The sequence below is a fragment of the Aethalodelphis obliquidens genome, unplaced genomic scaffold (genome assembly GCF_003676395.1).
Source record: "Aethalodelphis obliquidens isolate GAN/ISIS:26980383/991018 unplaced genomic scaffold, ASM367639v1 scaffold25, whole genome shotgun sequence".
Classification (NCBI taxonomy): Eukaryota; Metazoa; Chordata; class Mammalia; order Artiodactyla; family Delphinidae; genus Aethalodelphis; species Aethalodelphis obliquidens.
The window spans coordinates 9,049,184-9,073,014 of NW_020837969.1; the positions used below are offsets into that span (position 1 = coordinate 9,049,184).

A 23,831-nucleotide genomic window follows, 5' to 3' on the forward strand; every position below is an offset into this window, starting at 1 on the left:
CTAATCCAGTGAGCCCTGCCTAGGAGCTCTCCTTGGAAGAGAGAGTCTGTGTGTGAGAGATTCAGCATGAGGGAGATTCTCCATTTCATTGAAGATGGATGGGACTACATGGCAGGGAACGGTGGGTGGACTCCAGGAACTGAGAGTAACCCCAAGTCAACAGCCAGCAAGAAGATGCAGGCCTCAGTCCAACCACCAACAACCTGACTGAACCTGGGCGAAGATTGTATCCAGGTCCCCCAGATGAGAAGTCAGCTTGGCCAACTCCTTACATGTTAGACCCAGGCCAGAGAACCCAGTTGAGCTGTACCTGGATTTCTGACCTAAACAATCATGAGACAATACATTCTTACTGTTTTAAGTACTGTTGGTGGTACAGTTGTCCCTAGGTATCTGTGGGGTATTGATTCAGGACCCCCTCAGATACCAAAATCTATGGGTGCTCAAGTCCCTTTTATAAAATGGCTTAGTATTTGCACATAACCTATGCACATCTTCTCGTATACTTAAAATCATCTCTAGATTGCTTATGATACTTAATGCAACGTAAATGCTATGAAAATAGTTGCCAGCACATCACAAATTCAAGTTGTGCTTTTTGGAACTTTCTGGAAATTAAAAAAAAATATTTCCGATCTGTCATTGCTTGAATTCAAGGATGTGGAACCTGCAGATACAGAGAGTCAACTCTAATTTTTTAGGCAGCAATAAAAACAAGTACATCCATCATGACTGTTAGTCTTCTTTTTAAGTAAAAATGGTGCTCCATGAAAGAGCAGCTGGTTCATCTCGGAAGTCAAAGAATTGCACAAGCACTTCTCCTCAAGACCAGCATCATTCTTCGCTATGCAGCAGAAGTACGGTAAAAGTTACTTCCCATTTCATAAGCAAAACATTAAAAAGTCACGCACTAAAGGGTTTAGACTTCATAAAATTGATTATTTTCATCGCTGCTTCCTTGGCATTCTTCACTTAAGCACCATGAGTAATACAATGACTGCGGTCCTGTTGGTGCCCCTGCCTTGATTCATGCTGAGGCTCCAGCAGGTTTTTTACAGAGTGAAACAAGCAAAAATATCTTGGTATGAATGTGAAAACAGTTTCGGCCTAATAGGGCCCCCAGACAGTTTTGGGGTCCCCGGGCATATGCGGTACTCTTGAAGAACTGCTAGGGAAGTTGATCTCGTCTATTTCCAGCTTTTCAGCTGCATGGGTAGGCTGAGGATTCCCCAATGCATGTCTCTAGCCTGAGTCTTTCCCCTGCTCAGTCGCATGTAGCCAAATTCTTAGCTCCAAGTCTAATAATAGGCATATCAAACTCAGCACACCCAAAACCATGACTTATTTCCCTACACAATCTCATTCTCTCTAGACCGCCATATCTCAGTATACGCATGATGGTCTAATTAGAACACCTAACCTAAAAGAACTTCAGTTCATAATTTAGAATCCAGAAAAAAGCTATTTCAGAGCAATTTACAGAACGCTATGTTATAACACACGCATTTCATGCCTGGACTAAATAGTTCTACTAATGGGGACTTTTCCCACTGTGTTCTTTTCTAAGGTAAGTTATCAATGGGGATATATTGGGAATATTGGCAACAGGTAAGATTTCTAGATCAAAGTTCAAAGATAAGAGAGCAGATTCTCTTCATGAGAGAATGCTTTCAGATCTGTTTTAGGTCAAGGCAAACACTGTCTTATGTTTAGTCAAGATTAGTAGGTTAATCAATTTGTTGATTCCTTAGCTTTGAGGCTTCAAACTATTAAAGTCACTTTCAAGTTCATCTTAACTTTTATGGAAGTTCGATGTCATTATATTTATATGTTTTTGCCTTCAAATGTCTGCCTCCCAAAGCTGAAGATATCTGCATTTTCATCTCTTACAATAACTGTTTAAGTTTCTGACACATCCCTACATGCAAAACATACACTAAATCCGCTCCCTTTGTACCGGCTTTGTAGGGGTTTTGGTGATGGGAGGAGAGGAGGAAAGAGGAAGGTGTGATAAGTCTCTGTGATATTTAGGTTTATCAGTGTTTTCTATCAGAAATCGTCAGCCACTGAACGGCTCTTCATTCCCTATTTCCTTCATCCAGCATCTCTTGGAAAATGCCCAGTAATTAATTTCTCAAAAGTGGCTTACGACAATTCATTCAGAGAGAAATTTTATTATTCCCATGTAAAGAACTTACATTTTGTCCCTTTTTTTCAGCACACTAAGTTTGATTTAATATACCATTTAATGAAATTAATGAGGCTTTTCCAAAAGCAATGGGGAAAGTAGCAAAATAATAGTACTTACAAAGTCATAATAATTGAAGTAAAAGTGGGGAAGGAGCAAATACTTTTCAACCGAAAATACCTTTCCAATTCAGAAACAAAACAATTAAAAAATATCTTTCTCTCTCCTTCCACGCGTTAGAGTGCCATAAGTTGTCTTGTTATCAGCAGCTGAAGGGAAAATGATGAACTCAGTCTCACGGTGGGCCAGTTAACTTTTTGGTGTTGATGGTATAAACCTGGTGAATCGTCTGACAGGACTGATTAGGAAAAGCTGACCTACAGAAGTTCCTATTGGTCCTCACTGCCGAAAATCTACAATCCTACACCCACAGGAGCACACACCCAAGTACAAGCCCGTGCATCCCACATCTTGGGGGCAGTGCTGCTTACAGAGCAAGAAAAATGATTGGACTCAGGAGTTTCACCAATGAAACAGCGTTTGTTCCAGAATCGCGCAGAGCCAGGGAAAGAAATCAATGTTTTTAGTGCAGCCCAGTCCTCTGTTGTTCAAAGGTGCAGTCAGAGCCTCCCACCTTGTAGGGCTGCTTTGAACAGGGTCAGGGTCTTGAAGGCTTTACAACTCTGCCCCCTGAAATCAGTCTCCCGGGGCTCAGTTTACATGCCTGCCACTGGATATCATTTGAGCTTCCCCAGGGGTCATGGACGAGAAATATGCTTTTATTCTTTGCGTGAAAGAATAAAGATGTGGGCCATGGAGATATGAGCTCTCTCCCACCGTGAAGTGCCGCCCCTGCTGGAGAGTGTCAGGCGGGTGAATACAATACACCAGTCAGAGGCATTGAAAGGTTTATGGTGGCAGAAAAGCAACGGCTGTCCTGGGATTTACTGTCAACAGGTCCTCACCGCGGCTTACAGGACACATGTATTACACTGGAGCTTGTATTCCTTATGCAAATGTTTTAATCGAGTTAATCCTAATGAAGGCTTCTACCAACCTCATGAATAGAAGAGGCAGAGGTGGTTGTTGAAGTGATGTTCCAGTAACTTCCCTCCTTTCCTCGCCCCTCACTTTTTGTCTGTAAAAGGCTAGAGATAGGATTCTTTGATCAAGGCTCTTGATTTTTAGGAAGGCTGTACCATTTCCCCTCAGCCCTCCTATGTCAGAATAGCTTGACTATATCACCTTTCCAACATTGAATTTTAGCATATAAAAGAAAATGTTTTCTAACTTGGAAGTTGAAAAATACTATCTCATTTTTATTCGCACTTAAAATCATGTCTTTATTCATTTATTCTTTGAGGTAAATATGACTATTATTGTCTCATGGTTTGTATATAATTTATAGGGAGTTTAAATGTTACCACAATATTTTTATTAATCTAGAAATAATTGCTGTCTCTACTAGGTTATTTCGTTGGTTTATGGATTTACTTGCTATTGGCTTACTGATGATAGGCACATGCCAATTTCTCTGTTGGAAATTAAGGTGATAGGACATGGTCCTAATTCCTCGGGGACGGTACTCAGGGAGTTAACAACTTCTTCACCAAGACCAAGCTGTGATTAAAGGCTCGACATTTTCAGCCCTACTCCACGTCCTCCAGAGAGGGGAGGGGGCTGGAAAAGGAGTTAAGTGTCCATCATGCCTACAAGATGAAGCCTCCATAAAATCTCAGTAGTACGGGGTTCAGAGGCTTAGCAAACATATCCACACTGGGAGGGTGACCCCAAGTCCACAGGTGCAGAGGTCCTGTGCTCGAGACCCTCCCAGACCTCACCCTGTGTATCTCTTTATCTGACTGTTCATCTGTATCCTTTATCCTATTCTTTAATTAACTGGTAACGCAAGTAGGTGTTTCCCTGAGTTCTGTGAGACACTCTAGCAAATTAATCAAACCCGAGGAGGGGGTCCTTGGAACCTCTGATCTATAGCTGTTCGTTCAGGAGCACCGGTGACAACCTGGACTTGGGACTGGCATGTGAAATTGTGTGTGTGTGTGTGTGTGTGTGTGTGTGTGTGTGTTTGTGGCAGTCCTGCAGGACTGAACCCTTGACCTGTGGGATCTGACACTGTCTCCAGGTAGATAGTGTCAGAAATGAGTTAAATCCTAGGACACCCAGCTGCTGTCACTGAGTTCGTGACCAGAAGTGAAGAGTTTCGTGTGAGTGGTAAAGGAGACTCAGAGGAAGGCAGGAGCGTGGGGAAGAACTGGCAGCCATATGTATTTAATGCATAGTGTTCGTCCAGTCCGAGGACCAGAGTGTGTTGTGTGTGAATGGTCTTCAACATTCCCTAACAGTCCTGCCCAAAAGCTCACTTTTCACTATGCACGGAGCGTCTTGTGCATCTGTAGTGATACTCCTGCAAGTCATTCTTATATTTCAAAAGAAAACGCTGGAGTTAATTCTCTCAAAGTCCGCCTTGTCATAAGCCATAGAGGGAGGATTGGAACTCTGCTCTGAATTAAATACTGACTTTCCTTTATTCTGCATTATCTGCCTAGAATAATAATGAGAAAATAGAATATCAGAAGCCTTAAAATTCAAGCCCTTTAATTAATCGATGAGACAAAAAGCAAGGCTGTGGCTCAAGATTTCAGGAAATTTCAGAAGTGAGACTGGAGCTCTGGCCTCCGGGCTTCCTGGACAGACCTCCCCCCCGACCTACCCCCACTGAACCTGACCTTGTTATGAAACAGTTGCCCAGGCTGCAAGGTCAATGGATTCTGGTAGCCTGACTGGGAAAACTCGGAAACTTCAGAAGGAAATCTTTTCACACATAAAATACAGATGAGAAGAGTGTGTTAAGGGAAAAAGACACAGAGCCTTTATTGGAATGTGTGGATTATCTGAGATGATTCTGCTTACAAGCCTCTAATACTTCCTGTACCTCAATAAAGGGGAGACGGTGAAGGGGAAAAGTTGCTTTGGGGGCACCTCACCCCTCTGTTCCCCTTCTCCCTTCCCCCCCAATTTCTCCAGTTGGTGCCCCCCTTCTCCCCTCTCTTGTCTCTTGGTGCCCTCCACCCCCTATTTTGGAGGAAAGTGCCTGAAAGAAAGTGTGTGGAGTAACCCAATGAATCACTACAAAGCTAAGTAAGAAATCTTTTAATCTCAATGCATCCCCCGTTAAATTCTGACTGTTCTTATCTCTGACAACTTAAATCACAGGGAAACATATTGTTTCATTGGAGTCCCTGATATTTTAAGCACATGGGGACAAAGAAAGTTAATTGCCTTCCTTCCAAGAAAGCCTGTTACTGTAATTACCCATTAAATTAGCAAAGAATGCAATAGCCAAGGGTGTGCGGGTGTCCCACACTAACCCTTCAGACTACTCAGACATGGGTATCCATGTGTTAATCATAACTCCACGCATGGAACTTTTCTCCTTCAATTCGATAGTGCTGTTAAGTGACATCAGACGAAAACATTCTGATAGCCAGGAACAACAAAACTGTTAATACTGTGAAGCATAATAAATACATATCCGTGACATTTCAGATGCAAAAGATCCCTTTTAACCCCAAGCTTGAAAAGAGGACGGTTTTCTCAACCAAAGAAGGGACACTGGCTGATTTAAGAATCAAAAGGAAATTTGATAATCTACTTACTAAAACTCGGTTGTCAGTTTTTCTCAAGGGTCCACGTTCCAGGACATCCGATAACCTGATGAAAAATGTAGGAATTCCTGAGCGAGGCTAAGCCTACAAGGGAGCTGCTGGCAGAGTACCCTAGCAAAGGCAAGAAAACAATTATTTCTAGATTTAAAAAAAGGTTTTTTGCAGTAACAATTAAACCTCATAAAATAATGTACAGCAGCGCTCCCCACCCCTGGCCGTCGGTTTCAGAGACCGGAGGGCAACCTCGGTCCCAAAACACTAAGCGGAAAAACGCCAGAAGTCAGCAGTTGAGAAGTTGTAAATTTCACGCTGGTCGGAGTCGCGTGAGGAAATCTCGCGAGGTCAGCTGGTTCGCGCTGTGGGCGAGACTCGTCCTGTAGTGCCGCTGGTCCGACCGTCCCGCCACTCGTTTGTCAGACGGGCTGCCGCGGTACCGCGTGACCCTCGTTTTACTGAAGGACGACCCCAAAGCCCAGGAGGAGTGACACTGGCCGCTGGAATGTGCCCAAGGGAAGCCGGGAGGCGCTTCCTTTCAGGGAAAGTTGTCGAATGAGAAGAAAAAGACTCGCCTGCTGAGGTGGCTAGGAGCTCGGGTAAGAGCGTTCTGCCGGGGACATTGTGACGGAGGAAAACGAAGCGCGCGCTGGTTTTGCTGTCACACCTCCAAGTGCCGAAGTTACGCCACAGCGCGTGACCGGTGCGTAGTCACGACGGGCAAGGCATTCAGTCCGTCGAGTCAGCTAGTGTGAGGGCGAGAGAGGCCGCAGGCGCACGACTGTTAGCGCGGCCGGTGGTTCTAGTTCTCGTGTGTGTGATGAGCTGCTGGCGCTGTCTCTGACTCGGCCCAATTTAGGGTTTAACCTCGGTCCCCAGGCGCGTGCGCAGGAGAAAACGCGGAATTTCTGCGTCCGCTCCCCTCTGCGGCTTCGGGCAGCCCCTGGGGGCGTCGGAACAGCCGTGTCCCCGCTGCATAAGGAGGGACAGCTATGTAGACCACGAGACAATATGTTATAGGAGAGTTTATCTCACAGAACGAGGGAATAAGCACCTTACTTGTTTGAAATGCGGATAAAAGTGAGGTGGCATTTTTCAGTTATCAAATTGGTAACTGTTCTCTTTTACATGCTGTATAAAATTGATAGCCAGCAAGGACCTACTTACTGTACAGCACAGGGAACTCTACTCAGTATTTTGTAATAACCTGTAAGGGAAAAGAATCTGGAAAAGAACATGTATACGTCTTATATTCTCTCTCTCTCTCTCTCTCTCTATCTGAATCTCTTTGCTGTACACCAGCAACTAACACAACACTGTAAGTCAACTATACTTCAAATTTTTTTTTAAATTAAAAACATAAAACAGCGTTGGCAAAGGCGATACAGTCAAGATATTCTTATATTCAGCTGGTGAGGGGAATGGGTACAGTTTCCTAAAAATCAGTTTAGCACTATGTGTTAAGGCCTTGAGCAAAGAATCCTAACTCTGGCCCTTTTTTTCCCATGAAACATCAGAGTTTAATGATGTGTTGGAAGCTGTTTGGTATCATATGCAACTGCAAGAAGTAAGAAAAAGGCTAATATCTAAGAGTAAAGGGATTAAATATATTGTGACCAATCCACTAAAAATGTTTTTCAAAAGTATTCAGTGACCTCAATATCTGATTAAAAATTGGGAATTCCCTGGTGGTCCAGTGGTTAGGACATGGCACTTTCACTGCCGGGGCCTGGGTTCAATCCCTGGTTGGGGAACTAAGATCCCTCAAGCCTGGTGGCGGGGAGGGGGGAAGATATATATGTATGTATGCATACACACACTATCTAATGAGAAATATGTAATAAGCAAAAATGCTCAAAACAGTCATAAAAGCAGAATAAAAATACATTACAGTCTTATTTTTATTCTGTAAATATATGTGTCTTTACCAAAATGTCCTATTAACTTATATGTGCAATATACATAGTGTTGTAAATAAATACATAAAAAATGATGATAACAGCAGTCATCTCTAGGTGATGGGTTTATTCAGTCAGTTATTTTTAGTTTTTTCTTGATAATTTTTAGGTTTTCCCAAGTTTTCTACAATGTCCATATACTACTACAATCATGATAAAAGAATTCAATAGAAAAGGAAAACACACTCAATAGTATGTGACTCAGTACATATTTTTTGTTATAACAGGATGAATATTAATAAATATTTAACCCATGTTTAAGCAGCTAACCTACACGTTCATTCAACGATTTGTTAGATAATGGTTTGAAGAGTTAATTAAATTCTGATTTTTAAAAATGTGGTATGATAAGACATGTTTACTAATATATAGTTACGTAAGTGTTACATTGTATAATGCAATAACAAACTGTTTACAACAAGAAAATTTTAAAACAAGTGGTATCATTTATAAAGGAGACAGCATCTCCTCCTGGTAAAGCGATCAGGTTCTAGAATCAGACCCCCAGCTCCAGGACAGCTCTTCCACCTTAAGCCCTGTAATCTAGGATAAATTATTTAACCTCTTTATAGCTCATTTTTTCTCCATAATAAACACCATAAATCTTATAACTTTGCGGTGGAATGAAACAGGATCTATATAAAACACCTTGCAGAGTGTCAAATACATAGTAATTTAAAAAATTACGACTCATTAATAATACTGTAATATTAATGATAATTTATTAGATGATTATAATACTTCTATTGAATGTTGGTCAAGGGAGTACATGGAAAGTTTAAAAATACGGCGATAAATACCAAAGCATCACAGGGCGATGCTCAGACTTACGAACAAGGAGTGACCATTGAATCAGAGGAGAACCGAAGCGTGTGGGGTCTGGACATGGGGGAAGGGGACCTCACATCACAGACAGAGAGGAACTGGAGAACTGACCACAAGATCTAGCAACAGGGAGGTGACAGCTCACCTTGATAGGGCTGTTTTCAGGTTCGGGAGAGAATGGGAAGAGATCAAAGAAGATGATTCACTGGAGGAATTTCCTCTCCCTGCTCCCAGAAGAGGAGAGGAAAGGGCCAGGCAGCTGTGGGGAGTATGGGCAGGAAAGAGTTCTATTTGTTCGCTGCTCGCATGCTTGCCTTTTTACTTGTTTTCTTTGTCTCGGTTCTTAAAGATGGGAAGTGAAACATGTTTGTATAATAATGGGATTGATCAAGCAGAAAAGAAAAAATGATTGTGAGGAAGGAGGAAAATGATGGCATCATGTTATTGAGGTGATGAGCCCCAGTGCAGACAGAGATGGAGGCTCTGGTTTTAGATGGGAATGGCTCCATCATCCACGATAACAGCCATATAAGGTCGTATGATTAAACATTTTTATCAGCATCAACATGAGCTATGCGTTTATATAATTAACAGAGAATAGGAAAGTGGGTCCATACTGAGATATTTAGTGATTCTTAGGGATTCTTAGAAATACTTTGATACAGTTTGAAAAAAAATTTAAATATGTGTTAAAAATATAAAGTGATATGAATTTTGATGACTCTTCGTCAATATAAAACACATAAAATCCAATGAAATGTTAAACAATTTAAGTAAGGGTTGCTATAATTGGATCTATTAATGAAGCAAATTAATATTTTGAAAGTATTTCTAAAACATGGTGTAAATGCTTAGAAAAAAAGTAAGCTTTACAGTAAGTGAAAGAATGCAAACCACTGGGATTCCTCAAAATATATTATTTTCAAATCATTTATTTTTCTCTTCAAAATGAAAAAGATTAACAAAAAATCTCTGAGATAATCCAGAAGTTTAGATTTTTTCCCCCAATAATAAAGGAAAACAAAAAATTTTCCAAACAACACATGAACCAAAAATATTTTTCTGAAATATTTTGTTTTCCTAATTCAAGAATAAGGTAACATATATAATGGAGTTTGAATTATCATATCTGCTAAGGTGACAATATAAAAAGACAATGTATTGATAAATACAAAAGATTAATAGCTTATGGACTGTAATTGCTTGCCAAATTTAATAGAAAGCTATTGATTAATTATAAGACAAATTAAATTAGATAACAAGAACATTTCTAACAATAAGAAAGCTCAATAAATTATGTATGTTATATACATAAATATTTTACATATTTTATATATAATGTAAAAGATTTAAGTATACAACAATAATATATATATGATATGTAAAATATTTAATATATAACATATTATATATAGTGTATAATATGTAAAAATACATAACATATAAATAAACTATAAAATAAATGTGAAAGTGTATATATGTGTGTGTGTGCATGCACCTGTATAGTAAGCTCTCGCAACTCAAAGGATTTCCAAGGATTTCACTATTACTGCTATCAATGATTGTGAATATTCTTTTCACGTGCCACTTAGAGGGAATTTTTTAGCCTGGAGAAGTATTAATAAAATCACGATAATCCTCTGAGTTAATAATAAGTCCAAAAAAAGAGCTTATGTTTTAAATTCCAAACCCTGATTTCTTCAATTTGTCAGTAGTTGGTGTATATATGTGAAACAGTTTCCTCTGTGGTTTGTGAGGTTTCTCAATGGCTTCCGTCCCTGTATTTAGTAAATTAAGTTTGTTTGAAACAATTTTGCATTTGTTTATTTGGAATTTTCTGAGCTCCCCATTATGGGTAAACTATGGTGTTAGACATTGAATCCTATCATCTGGTATAGGAATTTCCAAGGACACCAGAGGCAGATGGTAGGATTGGGTTTCCTGAGAGAAGTCTGATGTGTGTGGAGGATCGCAGTGGACTCTGACTTCTTGCTGCTGGGGCCGGGGGAGGGAGCTGGGAGGATCCAAGGAGCAGGCTGAGCTTAATTAGGGGTCAGTCATGGACAGAGAGGGGAAGGACATTCTCCCTGGAAAGGACAGAAAGTAGTTGTACGTAGCTGAGTGAAGCTAACATCCACCAGGGAACTTTTTTTTTTTTTTTTCAGTACGATGGTGCTGTACTGCTGTGGATTCTCCCCTCCTCTGAGTTCTAACTTGTTTCAAATTAACACATCCTCTTTCTGGACAGCCCTGGTTCTTGGCAATGTTGTGAAGAAAAGGAAGGGACCCTCCTCAGAGGGTCTTTCCCCTCATCACCTCCCTGAAGCCCCTCCTGTCCTCCATCCAGAGTCCTCCTCCTTCCCTCCCCTCAGGGCTGGGCAGAGAGATTTCCATGTTCAAGGACAGATGCAGCAGATGAGGGATGGGGGGGGGTAGAAATAGTACCAGCTTGCCATTTTGTTGGTACAATGGTTATGAAATGGCTCCGTAGCAAAGATCAGTACCTCTCTCTAATCATATCTGACCCTGAGTCATCTTCTCAGTCCACTGGTGAACATCGGCGTCTGTCACTGTCTGGGTCCTCCCATTTTCTACACCATGCTGCAGCACCCCACCACACACACTCCTCATTCCATAGTACCCCAAGACGTCCTCTCAGGATGCTCCCCATCACAGGAGTGCTCCTTGGTCCTCTTCTCCTGGACATCCATCGAGAGGCCATCCCTCAGCTTGACCACAGGCCCCATCAGAGATGGCCCCTGCCTCACCCTCAATGCCTTGTGACCAGTTTCCAAACATCAGATGCCCTGCATCCATGGCTTACCTGTAGTTGTCATGCATCTCAGCACTGGTGAAAGCCACCATCTCCCCACCTGCTCCTGAACCTGCTCAAATGCCAGCGCCTCCTCTTACTTCTGAAGCAACTTCCTATAATAACCTCCTTTGGGGAGGTTTTCTTCAGTGCCTCCTTTGACAAGGAAAGGAATTGTCAATACCAATGTGAGGAAATTGCTTCTTTTCTTGAATTCAAAAGCTTGGTTTTTGGGAGGAAGGTGGGAAATGGGAGAGAATCAGCTTTTATTTTGTTAGTGCAGAGAGAAAAGAAATAACAGAGTCAATAGTTTAACCCTGGTGTCACTGCGATGATTTGAATTCCAGGTACAGAGTTCTTCGGCGTTTTCAGCTTCTTTCCAGGTGCTGGGATCCTACAGTCTCTACCTCCATGCCTTCCATTGTCAAGTGGGCAGAATACAGTGAAGGGTGTTGGGTTCTGAGTGGGAAGATTTGAATCCAAATCCCACATCTTACTCCCTATGTCCTCTCAACAAATCTGTGAACCTTGATTTCCTAATATGAGTAAGGATCTTCATAATACCTACTTCAGAGGGTTGTGGAAAGAGTTAAATACCATGGTGTGTTTGCAGATGCTTCCTTAAATGTAAGGTAGTGTACAAATGTCACCGTGAAGAGGCCAGATGGGAAGTGGGATGAGGGCCTTGAGAGGTAGAGCCACAGACACATGGTACCCAGAGGGTCAGAAAATTCAGTGACCAGGGGAAGGGACAGGGAGAGGGAACAAATGTCCAGTAATATCAGCGATGGAAGGACAGTCCCTCCTCTGGGGAAGCCATGTGAATGCAAGTGATCCAAAAATAGCAACAAACACTGTCATGTATGGAGCCCACGATGTCCAGGGTCTGCTCCTAAAAATGGTGCATTCATTATAGTGCAGGGAACACATATCTGTTCCCTGCATTTGATATCAGCATGCCCATTGTATTAGTCAGGGCTGTTTTGAGAACCAGAACCAATAGGATGATATATATCATACCAACCTATATAAGAAATATAAGAAGTTGTCTCTCATAATTATGGAGGCTGAGAAGTCCCAAGATTTCAGGGTGAGTCAGTAAGCTGGAGACCCAGAGAGCTAATGGTGTGGTTCTAGTTCAAAGGCTGGCAGGACCAAGACCCGGGAAAAGCCAGTGTTTCAGTTTGAATCTGAAGGCAGGAAAAAAAATTAGTATCCCACTATGAAGGCAGTCAGACAAAGATAAATACTGGATGATTTTACTTTTATGTGAATCTAAAAAACAAAACAAACGAACAAATGTAATGAAACAGAAACATTGTCAAAGACACAGAGAACAAACTGGTGGTTGCGAAAAAAGAGGGGTCGGGGGAGAGAAATAGGTGAGGGAGATTAGGAGGCACAAAATTCCAATTACAAAATAAGTGAGTCACAGGGATGAAATGTACAGTGTGGAGAATATAGTCAGTAATTATGTAGCATCTTTGTATGGTGACAGATGGTAACTAGACTTATCGTGTTGACCATTTTGAAATGTACAGAAATATCAAATCACTGTGTTGTACACCAGGAACTGACATAGTGTTTTAGGTCAGTTATACTTCAAAAAACAAGCAAAGAAAAACAAATAAACTTATAGGAAAAGAGATGAGATTTGCAGTTATCAGAGGCAAGGGGTGGAGGGAGGGGGAATTAGTTGAAGGCAGTCAGAAGGTACAAATTTATAGTTATAAAATAAATAAGTGCTAGGGATGTAATGTACAACTTGGTAAATATAATTAACACTGCTATATGTTATATATGAGAGTTAAGAAAATAAATCCTAAGAGTTCTCATCACAAGAAAGAATTTGTTCTTTTTCTTTTATTTTGTATCAATATGAGATGATGGATGTTTACTAAACATATTGTGGTAATTATTTGATTATACATGTAAGTCAAATCATTGTTCCATATACCTTGAACTTATGCAGTGCTGTATGTGCATTATATCTCAATAAAATTGGAAGGAAAAAAAGCAATAAAATTGAAAAAAAATTATAACCCAGTATGAAGGTAGTCAGGCCAGAAGAATTCTCTTCTGCTCAGGAAAGTGTCAGCTTTGTGTTCTATTCCAGTCTTCAGCTGATTAGATAAGGCCCACCCACACGGAGGGGGGGCAATCTGCTCTACTCAGTCTGTGGATTTAAAACTTAATCTCATCCAAAAACAACCTTCACAGAAGCACCCAGGAAAACATTTGACAAGGTATCTAGTCACTTTGGACCCCAGTCAAGTAGACATAAAAAGTAACCATCACACTCCTTTTGCAGATAAGTTAACAGGCTCTGAATTAAGTAACTTACACAGGCCACATAGCTAGCAAGTTGTGAGCAAAGATTTGAGCCCAGGTCTTCATGCTACTCTAGGTCCATATATGTAAATCATATGTAAATATGTAAATCAGAAATCTTTAAATTAACATATTTTAATTTTAATAAAGATATGATAATTTTAATATTCAATACAAAATTTTGAATTAAACTATTATTTATTTTCTTCCCACAAATGACTTCCCACTTTTTTTCCCCAGAAATGACCACAAAAGTGGAACTTCTTAAAACATTTAATGCAGAACCTAGTAAACTCAAGAAACTTAAAGCCTGAGAACTGTGACTTTAGAAACCAATGTCATACATTTTTTATATTGCCTGTAGGTTACGAGGGTCTGTCAGTACTGGTGTTCTTAGCATTTAATCATGCACATTTAGAACATTTCCTCCTACTAGCTTCCCATCAATAGATATTTGTTAAACTTTGAGTGATTAAATGACTACATGAGTGAATGAATGAATAAATTTCATTTTTCTTCAAAATTTTTCATGTATGTAGCAAATTTAGAAAACTCTAGTCACTGCACGTAAGTTGAGAGAGCAGTCTGCTGGGTCATTTGGCGAAATGATAATGATTTGTAGAATTTGCCATCACTGGTGGTAAGCAGCTTTGGGTATAGATGGTAATCCTACCACATACTATTTTTAGCTTCTGACACTGCTGTCATAAGATATGATCTTGCTGGTTGATAGACTTGCATTAGTTATTCACAGGCTCTTATACTTCATTTGCTTTGCATCATTCACCCCTTAGAATGCATCCCATATTCCAGGGGTTGGTAAGAAAGCAGTTATGACTGGAAATGCTGTGAAGATAAAACGCAATTTTATGATATCTCTCTGAGTCGTACCTAATAATGGTTTTATTTTGTTTCTTCCAGTGAAAAAGGCGATTGAATTGAAGTCAAGAGGAGTCAAGATGCTTCCCAGCAAGGACAGTAGCCATAAAAACTCCGTCTGTAAGTCCTCTTTCTTTCTGTATGAGGATTGATATGTCCATTAGAGGGAGCGGTTTCGGAGAGGTAATTCTATAAACTGCTTTTCCCACTTCATCTCGTTCTGCTTTCCTACCTTCAAAGTATTTGCCGGGAGAGAGAATCTACACTGTGTATTCATCTTATCTCCTAAATGCATCTCAAACCCGTCTTTGCTCTCTACCCTCATCAATCACTGAGACTGGACCTTCCCGATTTCTCTGTTAAACAGCTGTTCCACTCTCAGGTGTTTTGATCCCAGTTTCTCTTTCCATTCTAGTATATACCACACATACCAGATTGATCTTCGGGGCACAGGAGTCTTGTCTTGTCATTTTCCTATTAAAATGTTCTTGGTCATCCGTGGACTGAAGAATAAAATAGTTCCAGGCAACATCTATATCCCTTCAAAGAAAACCAGAATATGAAGACCACATGTATAGGGTTCTTTCTGGATGTGCCCAGCACATAGTAGGCACCCGGCCAATAGCTGTTGGATAAATGAAAGTGTCCCCTGGCACCTACTTTTCTGGTATCTCTTCCTTAACACCCTTCACCATAATTTAGCCAAAAGGACCAGTAGACTGTGTCATGTGTGCCTTTGCTAGAAGTGTCCTCGCCGCCTTCCTTGCATGCAGAAGCCCAGGTGGTCTTAGAGCCTCACCATTGGAACCCTTTCCTGACTTCTCCAGGCACGGTTAGCTGTTTCCTCCTATTGTTCCCCCAGTCCTGTGTTCTTAACCTCTGCATTTTGTCACAGTTTCACTGTGGGTTTGCCTATCCTGCTCACTGCACAGTAGAAGACTCCATTGAGATTCTCAAGTGGGTTTATTTCCAGGGTGGTTCTTTCCCCTGCATCAAGTTCTTTTTAAAATTTTCAGCCTCTTGGGGTACCTTTTCTATTCATTCCTGGTGACCTCTTCTTGTGGTGTTCCTGCTGACCTGCTCTCTTGGTGAAGAATCCCAGTGGTTGGGATCTATGTATTTTATTTGGTTTGCCACTAATAGCAGTTGGTACATGTGGGACGCTTGAAGTCATTTGGAGCACCCTCAGTTCAACCAACTCTGCTTTTATCTGCGTGATATATTGGGCTTGTGTGTGAGGTTTTATCCATGACTAATATCACATTAAAACTAAAAAGCAAATACAAACAGCAATAATGATCATTTAAAAATCACATTGTAGATTAACCTACCTCTGCTTTCTTAATATCCCTATTTTATGGCTTCCTAGTGATTGCCTGTGTAATGATAGTCCATCGACTCTGTATAATGACCCTATCCTCTGGCACCTGGGGAGGACAGAGGCAAACCGAGACCCCTAGGATGTAGGCTTCAGACACAGGTGTGTCTTAGACATTTTGAGATAATATAGACTGGGTGATTTAAATTTATTTCTCATAGTTCAGGAGGCTGGGAAGTCCAAGATCAAGGTGCTGGTCGATTCAGTGTCTGATGAGGACTCACTTCCTAACACAGACAGCAGTCTATTTTCTCACTGTATCTTCATAAGGTGGTGAGAGGGAGAGATCACCTTTTCGGTATCTTATAAGGGAACTCATCCCATTCATGAGGTCTCTACCCTCATGACCTATCACCTCCCAAAGGACCCACCTCCACATACCATCACCTTGGAGGTCCGGGCTTCAAGATATGAATTTTGGGGACACACACAGTCTATTCAAGGGGGATCCTTCAGTCTCTGACTGCAATTCAGGCCCTTAGGTCTCACACATACACACAAATCAACCTGTAAATGCACTTCCTGTTTTCATTGTACCTCTTTTTGGATAATCATGGGCAGTAGTGTTCAAATTAAACTGGACTTACAAATAATAAAGGACAAAACTACTGGAGGGCAGGAAGAAAGGAGGTCATTCTTTTAAAATAAAGTTTTAATATTTTGTTCTCATTAGTTCGGAATGTTCAGTAGAATAGGGGATGTGGTATGTATAGTTACTTTGAAATTTATATTTTATGGTTTAAAAACCTTGCAGAAATGATCCACAGTAACATAGAACTACATATCAGGTGAACCCTTACATCAGATCAATATGAGGTCTGATAGGTCTGATAGCAGTCAAGTAGACATCAAATTTATCTGCTAGTGGAACATTCAGCCAGAGTTGTTTTTATGAAAAGAATGTGTCTGGGTCCTTATCTGAACACAAATTGACAAATGAGTCATAACTCATTGGTGTTAGAAAGTGTTCTGCCCTTTCTCCCAATAGTATTAAACTATTTTTTTGTTAGACTTGAAAATTAATCATTAGAGGAAATGAGGAATGCCTTCTAAGATCAGCAATGTAATAAATAGTAAAATGTTATTTATGCAGAAGATGTGGCTGAGGAAACTAAATTAATTGCTTCATAGAGAAAAGGACATAGGCTTTGAAGCTAGAGAGACAGGGATTCAATAGTTGTAAAAGTATTTATCATATTCAAGTCCAAGTTTTATCATTATAAAAGTAAAATGGTAATGATTCTTTTTGAGTAGACGAAGCAAGGTATTTGTAAACTGCTTGTTCCAGTATACAGCATATAGTGGGCATTCCGCCAGCCATACCCGTGAGAACTTTCCACACACAAACAGGAGACATAAAGACTGTATTCATAGTAGGTCAGCCAAGGATCTAAACGGCTGGGATCTTACTTGCTGGAGGAGGAGGTAAGATCCAGAGCATTGAACTTGTTCTGTAAGATCTTAGGAAATAGTTTGGTTCCTCATAGGAGGTGAGCCCAGAACACAGGCCCCTGAAGCCTCACCCAGGACACAGCCTTCACCTAGGAAGTGATAAACCCCTTACCGTTTTGATGGGGTGTGAGAGGGAACATGAAGGTGATGCATATATTTTATACATGTGGTGACACTTGCTGCAGACATGTCAGTTACTGACACTATTATTAAATCATTTATACACAGATTAGCTAATTTATTTACATTCAGTATTTATATTAAATATGGTGCCTTTGGTATTGGCCTCGTTATTTTTCACGCCATTCAATAAACTGTAGTCTCTGTATTTCTGGTTTACCCTGAGAGCTGGGTTTCTCTTGGAGACCACAGCCTCTGCTGTTCTCGAGGTTAAATTCAAGCATACAGGCCTCTCTGACACAGGGTACGTAACTGCCCTGAACCTCAGTTCCTCCACCTGAGGGTTTGGAAAAGGATGTAACAAAATACTCAAAAAATGCTTAGTGTAGGGTCTGACAGCCACTGTTAGCTATCATCCTACCTCACTTGTGTGGATCTCTATTTTGGTGGTTTTCATTGTATATAGACATTTTTTATTTATGAGCCTTCTTCCTGAGATGCCTCACAGAGTAAGAAATGTGACAGCAAAGGCTGTGTAATTATCCCTTTACCCCCTAATCTAAGACTGTGTCTGCTACCAAGCACCAGTGAGGAGCTTATTTAATTACAACCTGACAGGAATGGATGACAGTAGCAACTGTCCTCTTTTTTAAAAAAAAATTTATTTGGTATTGGTGTATAGTTGATTAGCAATGTTGTGTTAGTTTTGGGTGTGCAACAAAGTGATTAAGTTATATGTATACATGTATCTATTCTTTTTCAAATTCTTTTCCCATTTAGGTTATTACAGAGTATTGAGCAGAGTTCCCTGTGATATACAGTAGGTCCTGGTTGTTTATCTATTTTAAATATAGTAGTGTGTATTTGTCAATCCCAAACTCTCAATCTATCCCTCCCCATCACTGTTTACAATAGCCAAGACATGGAGGTAACCTAAATGTCCGTTGACAGGTGAATGGATAAAGAAGATGTGGTACTTATATATACAATGGAATATTACTGGGCTGTTAAAAAGAATGAAGTAATGCCATTTGCAGCAGCATGGATGGACCTGGAGGCTATCATACTATGTGAAGTAAGCCAGACAGAGAAAGACAAATATCATATGATATCACTTATATGTGGAAACTAAAAAAAACAACTGTCCTCTTGTGGTTGTGGGTTGTGTTCTGCCAGTAAGAAGCCCCAGCAGACGATTGGAGGGAAGCATGATTGTGAGGTCTGGGTATTTATCACTCTTGCAAAATCCCCTCAAACTGGCTGTGCTTGAAGGTGCAGAGGCCAAAGGTCACAGCTCCTCTCAAAGGGGTTGACCCTACAATGGTCTTTCCCTCTGGCTTTCAGGGCTCATTTTCTCCCCTGTTGCTTCCAGCCCAGGGGGTGATAAGAGCTTGACTGTTGCCTTGTTCCAAGTGTCTACACTACCCCTGGTGGCATCTCTAGGTGTACTTGGATACAAGCAGCCCCTTTGTAAGGAATACTGGTGTACATTACTCTCCTCGAGGGTGGCATTAATTTCCTGTTCGGACCCTGTTTAAGATGACGGAAAGCGGTCAAGATTTTGGTGAACCACTGAGGGCAAACTCTACCCAAAGATCCAGATGGTTAAAAACAAAGCACTAGACCAGGCAAGGAGCCATGCCTTCCTGCAGTTTCAGGCGCAAGCCTGGTTAAGTCCTCCTGACAGTCCCCTGAGCATCAGGAGGGAATCTAGGAAGTGCTGGGAAAGAGCTGGAGGCCCCGGACAGGGGGAGGTGAGGGTTTCACAGACCACCAGAAGGAGCTTGTAGTTTAGTGACGGAAGGCTGCTAGGGTCACAGCAGTGAGGCCATTCCAGCGCTGAATTGAGGGAACCTGTATCGTGTGTTATAACCGGGGAAAGACAGGGTTTTGTGACTAGTACATTAAAAAAATTTATACCAATATACAGTAACTGGTACATAGATTAAAAACAAGCTCTTGGGCTTCCCTGGTGGCGCAGTGGTTGAGAGTCCGCCTGCCGATGCAGGGGACACGGGTTCTTGCCCTGGTCTGGGAGGGTCCCGCATGCCGCAGAGCGGCTGGGCCCGTGGGCCATGGCTGCTGAGCCTGCGCTCCACAACAGGAGAGGCCGCAGCGGTGAGGAGCCCGTGTATAGTTGATTAGCAAAAAACAACAAACAAAAAAACAAGCTCTTCATTGTTCTATTTGAAGGATAGGTAGTGCCTGTATCCCACAGTCCCGGATTCCAGCCTATTCTCAGCCTGTCTCCCCATTTTCTCCCTAGATCTGCTTTGATTTTATACGTTTGGTCCACAGTGAGCCGCTTGAGAGCTGAGTTCTCTGGGAAGTGGTTCTTGTCTGACACCCACACTGAATTACACACTTCCTCATCCTCTGATAGCCCAGGCTAGCCAGCACTTAGCAAGTATTTACTGATTAAATAAATGAAGGAAGGAAAAATATCCATTATTGTGGAGCAGAAGCCCAACAGATTTTCTCTTTTACTCCTCTCAGTGGAATCTGATGAATCCTTTGTGAATTTTGCCCTGGAATCACTAAGTCAGTCAGTTCTTCCGTCCTGCCCTGATTTCATGTTACCAGTTAACCCTTAGCAATTCACTTTAGTCCTTAACATGCATCAGCTTAACCATAGGGTGGAGTGATGTGAAAGGCTGTGGAGATATTTCAACTCATCTATACAGTGAGAGTGATTTCCTACGTTAATTCTTAGAATGAAATGACTTACAAGTTTGGTTTTTTCATCAGTCTCATTCATTACTGATTAATGATGTTTTCAGGAAAGCCCAAAGATAATTAAGGTTTTTAATTCTGCATAATGCTCTAAATTTCTCACTATTTAAAGCTTTAAAGGATTGAAGCATAATTGGGCAACATACAGCAGGAAGGGCACCTGGAATAAATTCAGTCAACATCCCCCCCCATCTTTCTTTCATCACTGAGTGATGGAAGGCTTCTCTTTATTCTGGAATTGGAACCTCTCAATAACATAGGATTGTTAAATTGCCACCCTTTTTAAATGGTGGTAACTGTAGATGACTTTCTTCCTCTTCTCCTTGACATTCTCCTCCACAGAATACAATGTTAGCAACCTAAGTGTGAGAGTCAGGAGGGTAGGTAATCCATTACTGCCCTTCTAACTCCAAAATATAAAAATCTGTAGGGAGAAGGGCAAGCAAAAACCTTGGTGGTTATTTTCCAGCTAGAGATTGTTCTCCCCATGTAAAATTAAAGACCAATGGCTTTACAAATTCAGTATTGATTTGTTGTAACTCACTCAGATAACTTGATGGCACAGTGGTGTATTAAGCATTTGCAGTTAAAACAGTTTATACCCAAGCAGGATAGGACGCTGGGTTCAGAGTCATTATTTAATGTAAAGCCAAGTTAAACATTGTGGAAAAATGGAAAAGTATAATGCATTGCCTTATAAACCCTTGGGAAAAAACAACAGACCATTATGAAATAAATGACCCTAAGATTCTTCTACTTTTGACTGTAGACCATTTCTTTCATTGCCTTTTTTTCCAATACGTGAATTTTTTCCTACCTTTAAAAAATACGTGAAGCCCTGTTAATGAAAAGCAATTGATTGAATATTGTCTTTTATAATAACAATAGTTCCATTTTTCTCTGGTTTTTCTTTTGTCTTGGACATAATTATTTGGAAGGGCACATTTTAAAACTTCTGTAGTTCCACTTTTTGGTCAACAGTCCAAAATGATACCTTAATGACTTTAAAGAGTTAAAGATGCAGTCCTAATGATATAATGCTTGATTTATCTTTTTAACATGGTGTGACTCATTAACCCACTTTCTAAAATATGCCATAATAAGTGACTTTCCCATCTGTGCTGGGTCATACTGTATTATCCACTTGTCACTAAAATTGCTGCATTCATAGTCGTTGTTTTCTTATGTTTGAGATAATTTAAGAGCAAATGGAATATACTAGTATGTAATATTCTCTTTTTACTTATATTCCAGTGTGCTAAGAGGGGGAAAAAAAGGTTAATCTTATGTCTTGCATAATTTCTTCCCTTCCTGTCAGCCAAAAATGGGCTCAGCCCAGGAAAAGTCTCTCCTTTCAATCCTTTCTCCATAAACAGGGATTAGTGGAAGTTAAGGAAAAGGAAAAAAGAAACCATTAATCTTTATTAATAGGGATGAGAGATAAATAAAATAAAATGAGAGATAAAAGGCAAGCCATCCCAATAAGTTTCATCATTTGGAAAGTAGTTTCAGTGTGATCCACTCTCAGAGCGGAAAGAGGCATGTCTGATTAATGACCCCAGACTTCTCTCTAGATTTCCAGACTGTTATATCCACCTGCCCACCCAAGATTTTCATGCCCACGTGTGATAGGCATCTCTTTCCCGTCTCAGAAAAAGGCCATTGCTTTTCCTGTTAGGGACCTAGAGCCTGGCGCCACCCCTGCCCCCAGACACCAGCCAGCCTTGTGCCTCCCAGCATGTGTCAGAAGCCGACCACTTCTCTTTGCCTCCAAACCACCAATGTCCTTAGGTGTATTACTGCATCATCCTCACCCCGTCTCCCTGTCTCTGCCTGTTTCCCTGCAGTCGAGATCTCCATACCTCATCCAGAGGGATCAGGAGGGAATATCCGTAGAATCACATCATTCTTCCGCTCAAAACACTTCAGCGCCGTCCCATCACAGCCGAAATGAACCCACATTCCTTACAGAGACCAACAGGACCTCCTTACCTCCCCACCCCATCCCCTCTCCCTCTGGCCCTTGTCCACTAGCTTTGGAGCTGTTTCTTAAGGATCTCAGACACACTCCCACCCCAGTCATTTCTCCTCTATTTCCTGTCTGAAATGGTCACCCCAGTCATCCCTCCCTCCCTTCAGATCATTTCTCAAAAATTACCTTCTCCGTAGGCTCTCACTGGTCACCCTAGCTAACTTTCACACGCCTTGCCCATACATCACTTTACCCCCTCTTGTTACCTGTTCTGCTTTCCTCTGTATCACTTATCATAGTGTATCATATGTATCTTGCTTATTTTTGTATGTATGTGTGCATATTAGTGTGTGCATTTATATGAATGTGTGGGGGTGTGTATGGGGAACATTATGTGTAATATAGTGTACATAAGGTGTGCATTCTATACTATTACGTGATGTATGATGTATATGTTCAATATAATATATTGTATAACATAATACGTATTATGTGTCATATAATGTATTATATAATGTGTAAATAATATATTAAGAGTGTATATATATATATATAAATATATATATATATTCTTATTTACTTCCTGTCTCTTCCACTCCCTCCACTAGAATACAGTCTCTTTGAAGGTAGATATTTTTGTCTGCCCTCTTCAGTGATATCTACCAAGGACACAGCAGAGTCTCAGGCACACAGCAGTTGCTCAATAAACATTTATCCATTGAACGACTGAGTTTCCTAGTTATGTGGTGGCCTGAAGAAGTGTGACAAAGTGATGTCATACTTTTCTTCAGTTAGGTCTTTGTATTTCACATCTTAATCATGCATTCACCAGTCACACATTGAGGAAAGACAAATAGCTGTCATGGAGATGTTCAAAATATGTTCCTTCCCTAGAGGAAATTACAGTCTACTGGTATTTCAGGTTATGTAAATATTTATCAGATGAGTGCTGCAATAAAGATAGCAACCCTTATTGAGCATTGAGTAAAATAGAAATTTATTAGCTTTCAAAATAGTAGTAGATCAACCCATAAAAAGTCAGAATCCACAGGGAAGATGTAAAGCAACATTAAGTCCTTTGAAAGCCAAAACACCATACTTTCTATATTACACCTCGTCAATGACTGAATTCCTTGAACCTCTCATTTATAGACATGTGCTTGGCAGTGGTTAAGAGAAAATCATGCTTATTATCAAAATTATATGTAGTATATGAACAAGGCACAAATAATTAAATAACTGGTCGACTACAATAAAGTACTACAGTCTTAGAATCATTATGCCCACTGCATGAAAAGAAATGTTAAAACCATGAGAAATTAATCTTTTTCAAATTTCTGTCACAAGGTGACGGCATTTGGCAATAAAATCTCATTGTCAATCTAGATTCTGTGCTCTAGTAGGTCAGAAAATATGCTACAATACACTAATTTTCCTCTCTACCACTGCTGGATGAGTCCATTTGTTACTGAATTGATGACTAGGGCATGCTGGCTTTTAGAA

At 40.6% G+C, this 23,831-nt stretch overlaps 1 protein-coding gene across 1 annotated transcript in view; it reads left to right on the plus strand.

The window, feature by feature from the left end:
- The window catches only part of CSMD1 (CUB and Sushi multiple domains 1), a 1,488,158-nt gene that overhangs the window by 906,029 nt on the left and 558,298 nt on the right, over window positions 1–23,831 (plus strand). The window contains exon 8 of the mRNA XM_027123007.1: window positions 14,716–14,793. Coding sequence (XP_026978808.1) covers window positions 14,716–14,793 — 78 coding nt within the window. The remainder of the gene's footprint in view (window positions 1–14,715; window positions 14,794–23,831) is intronic.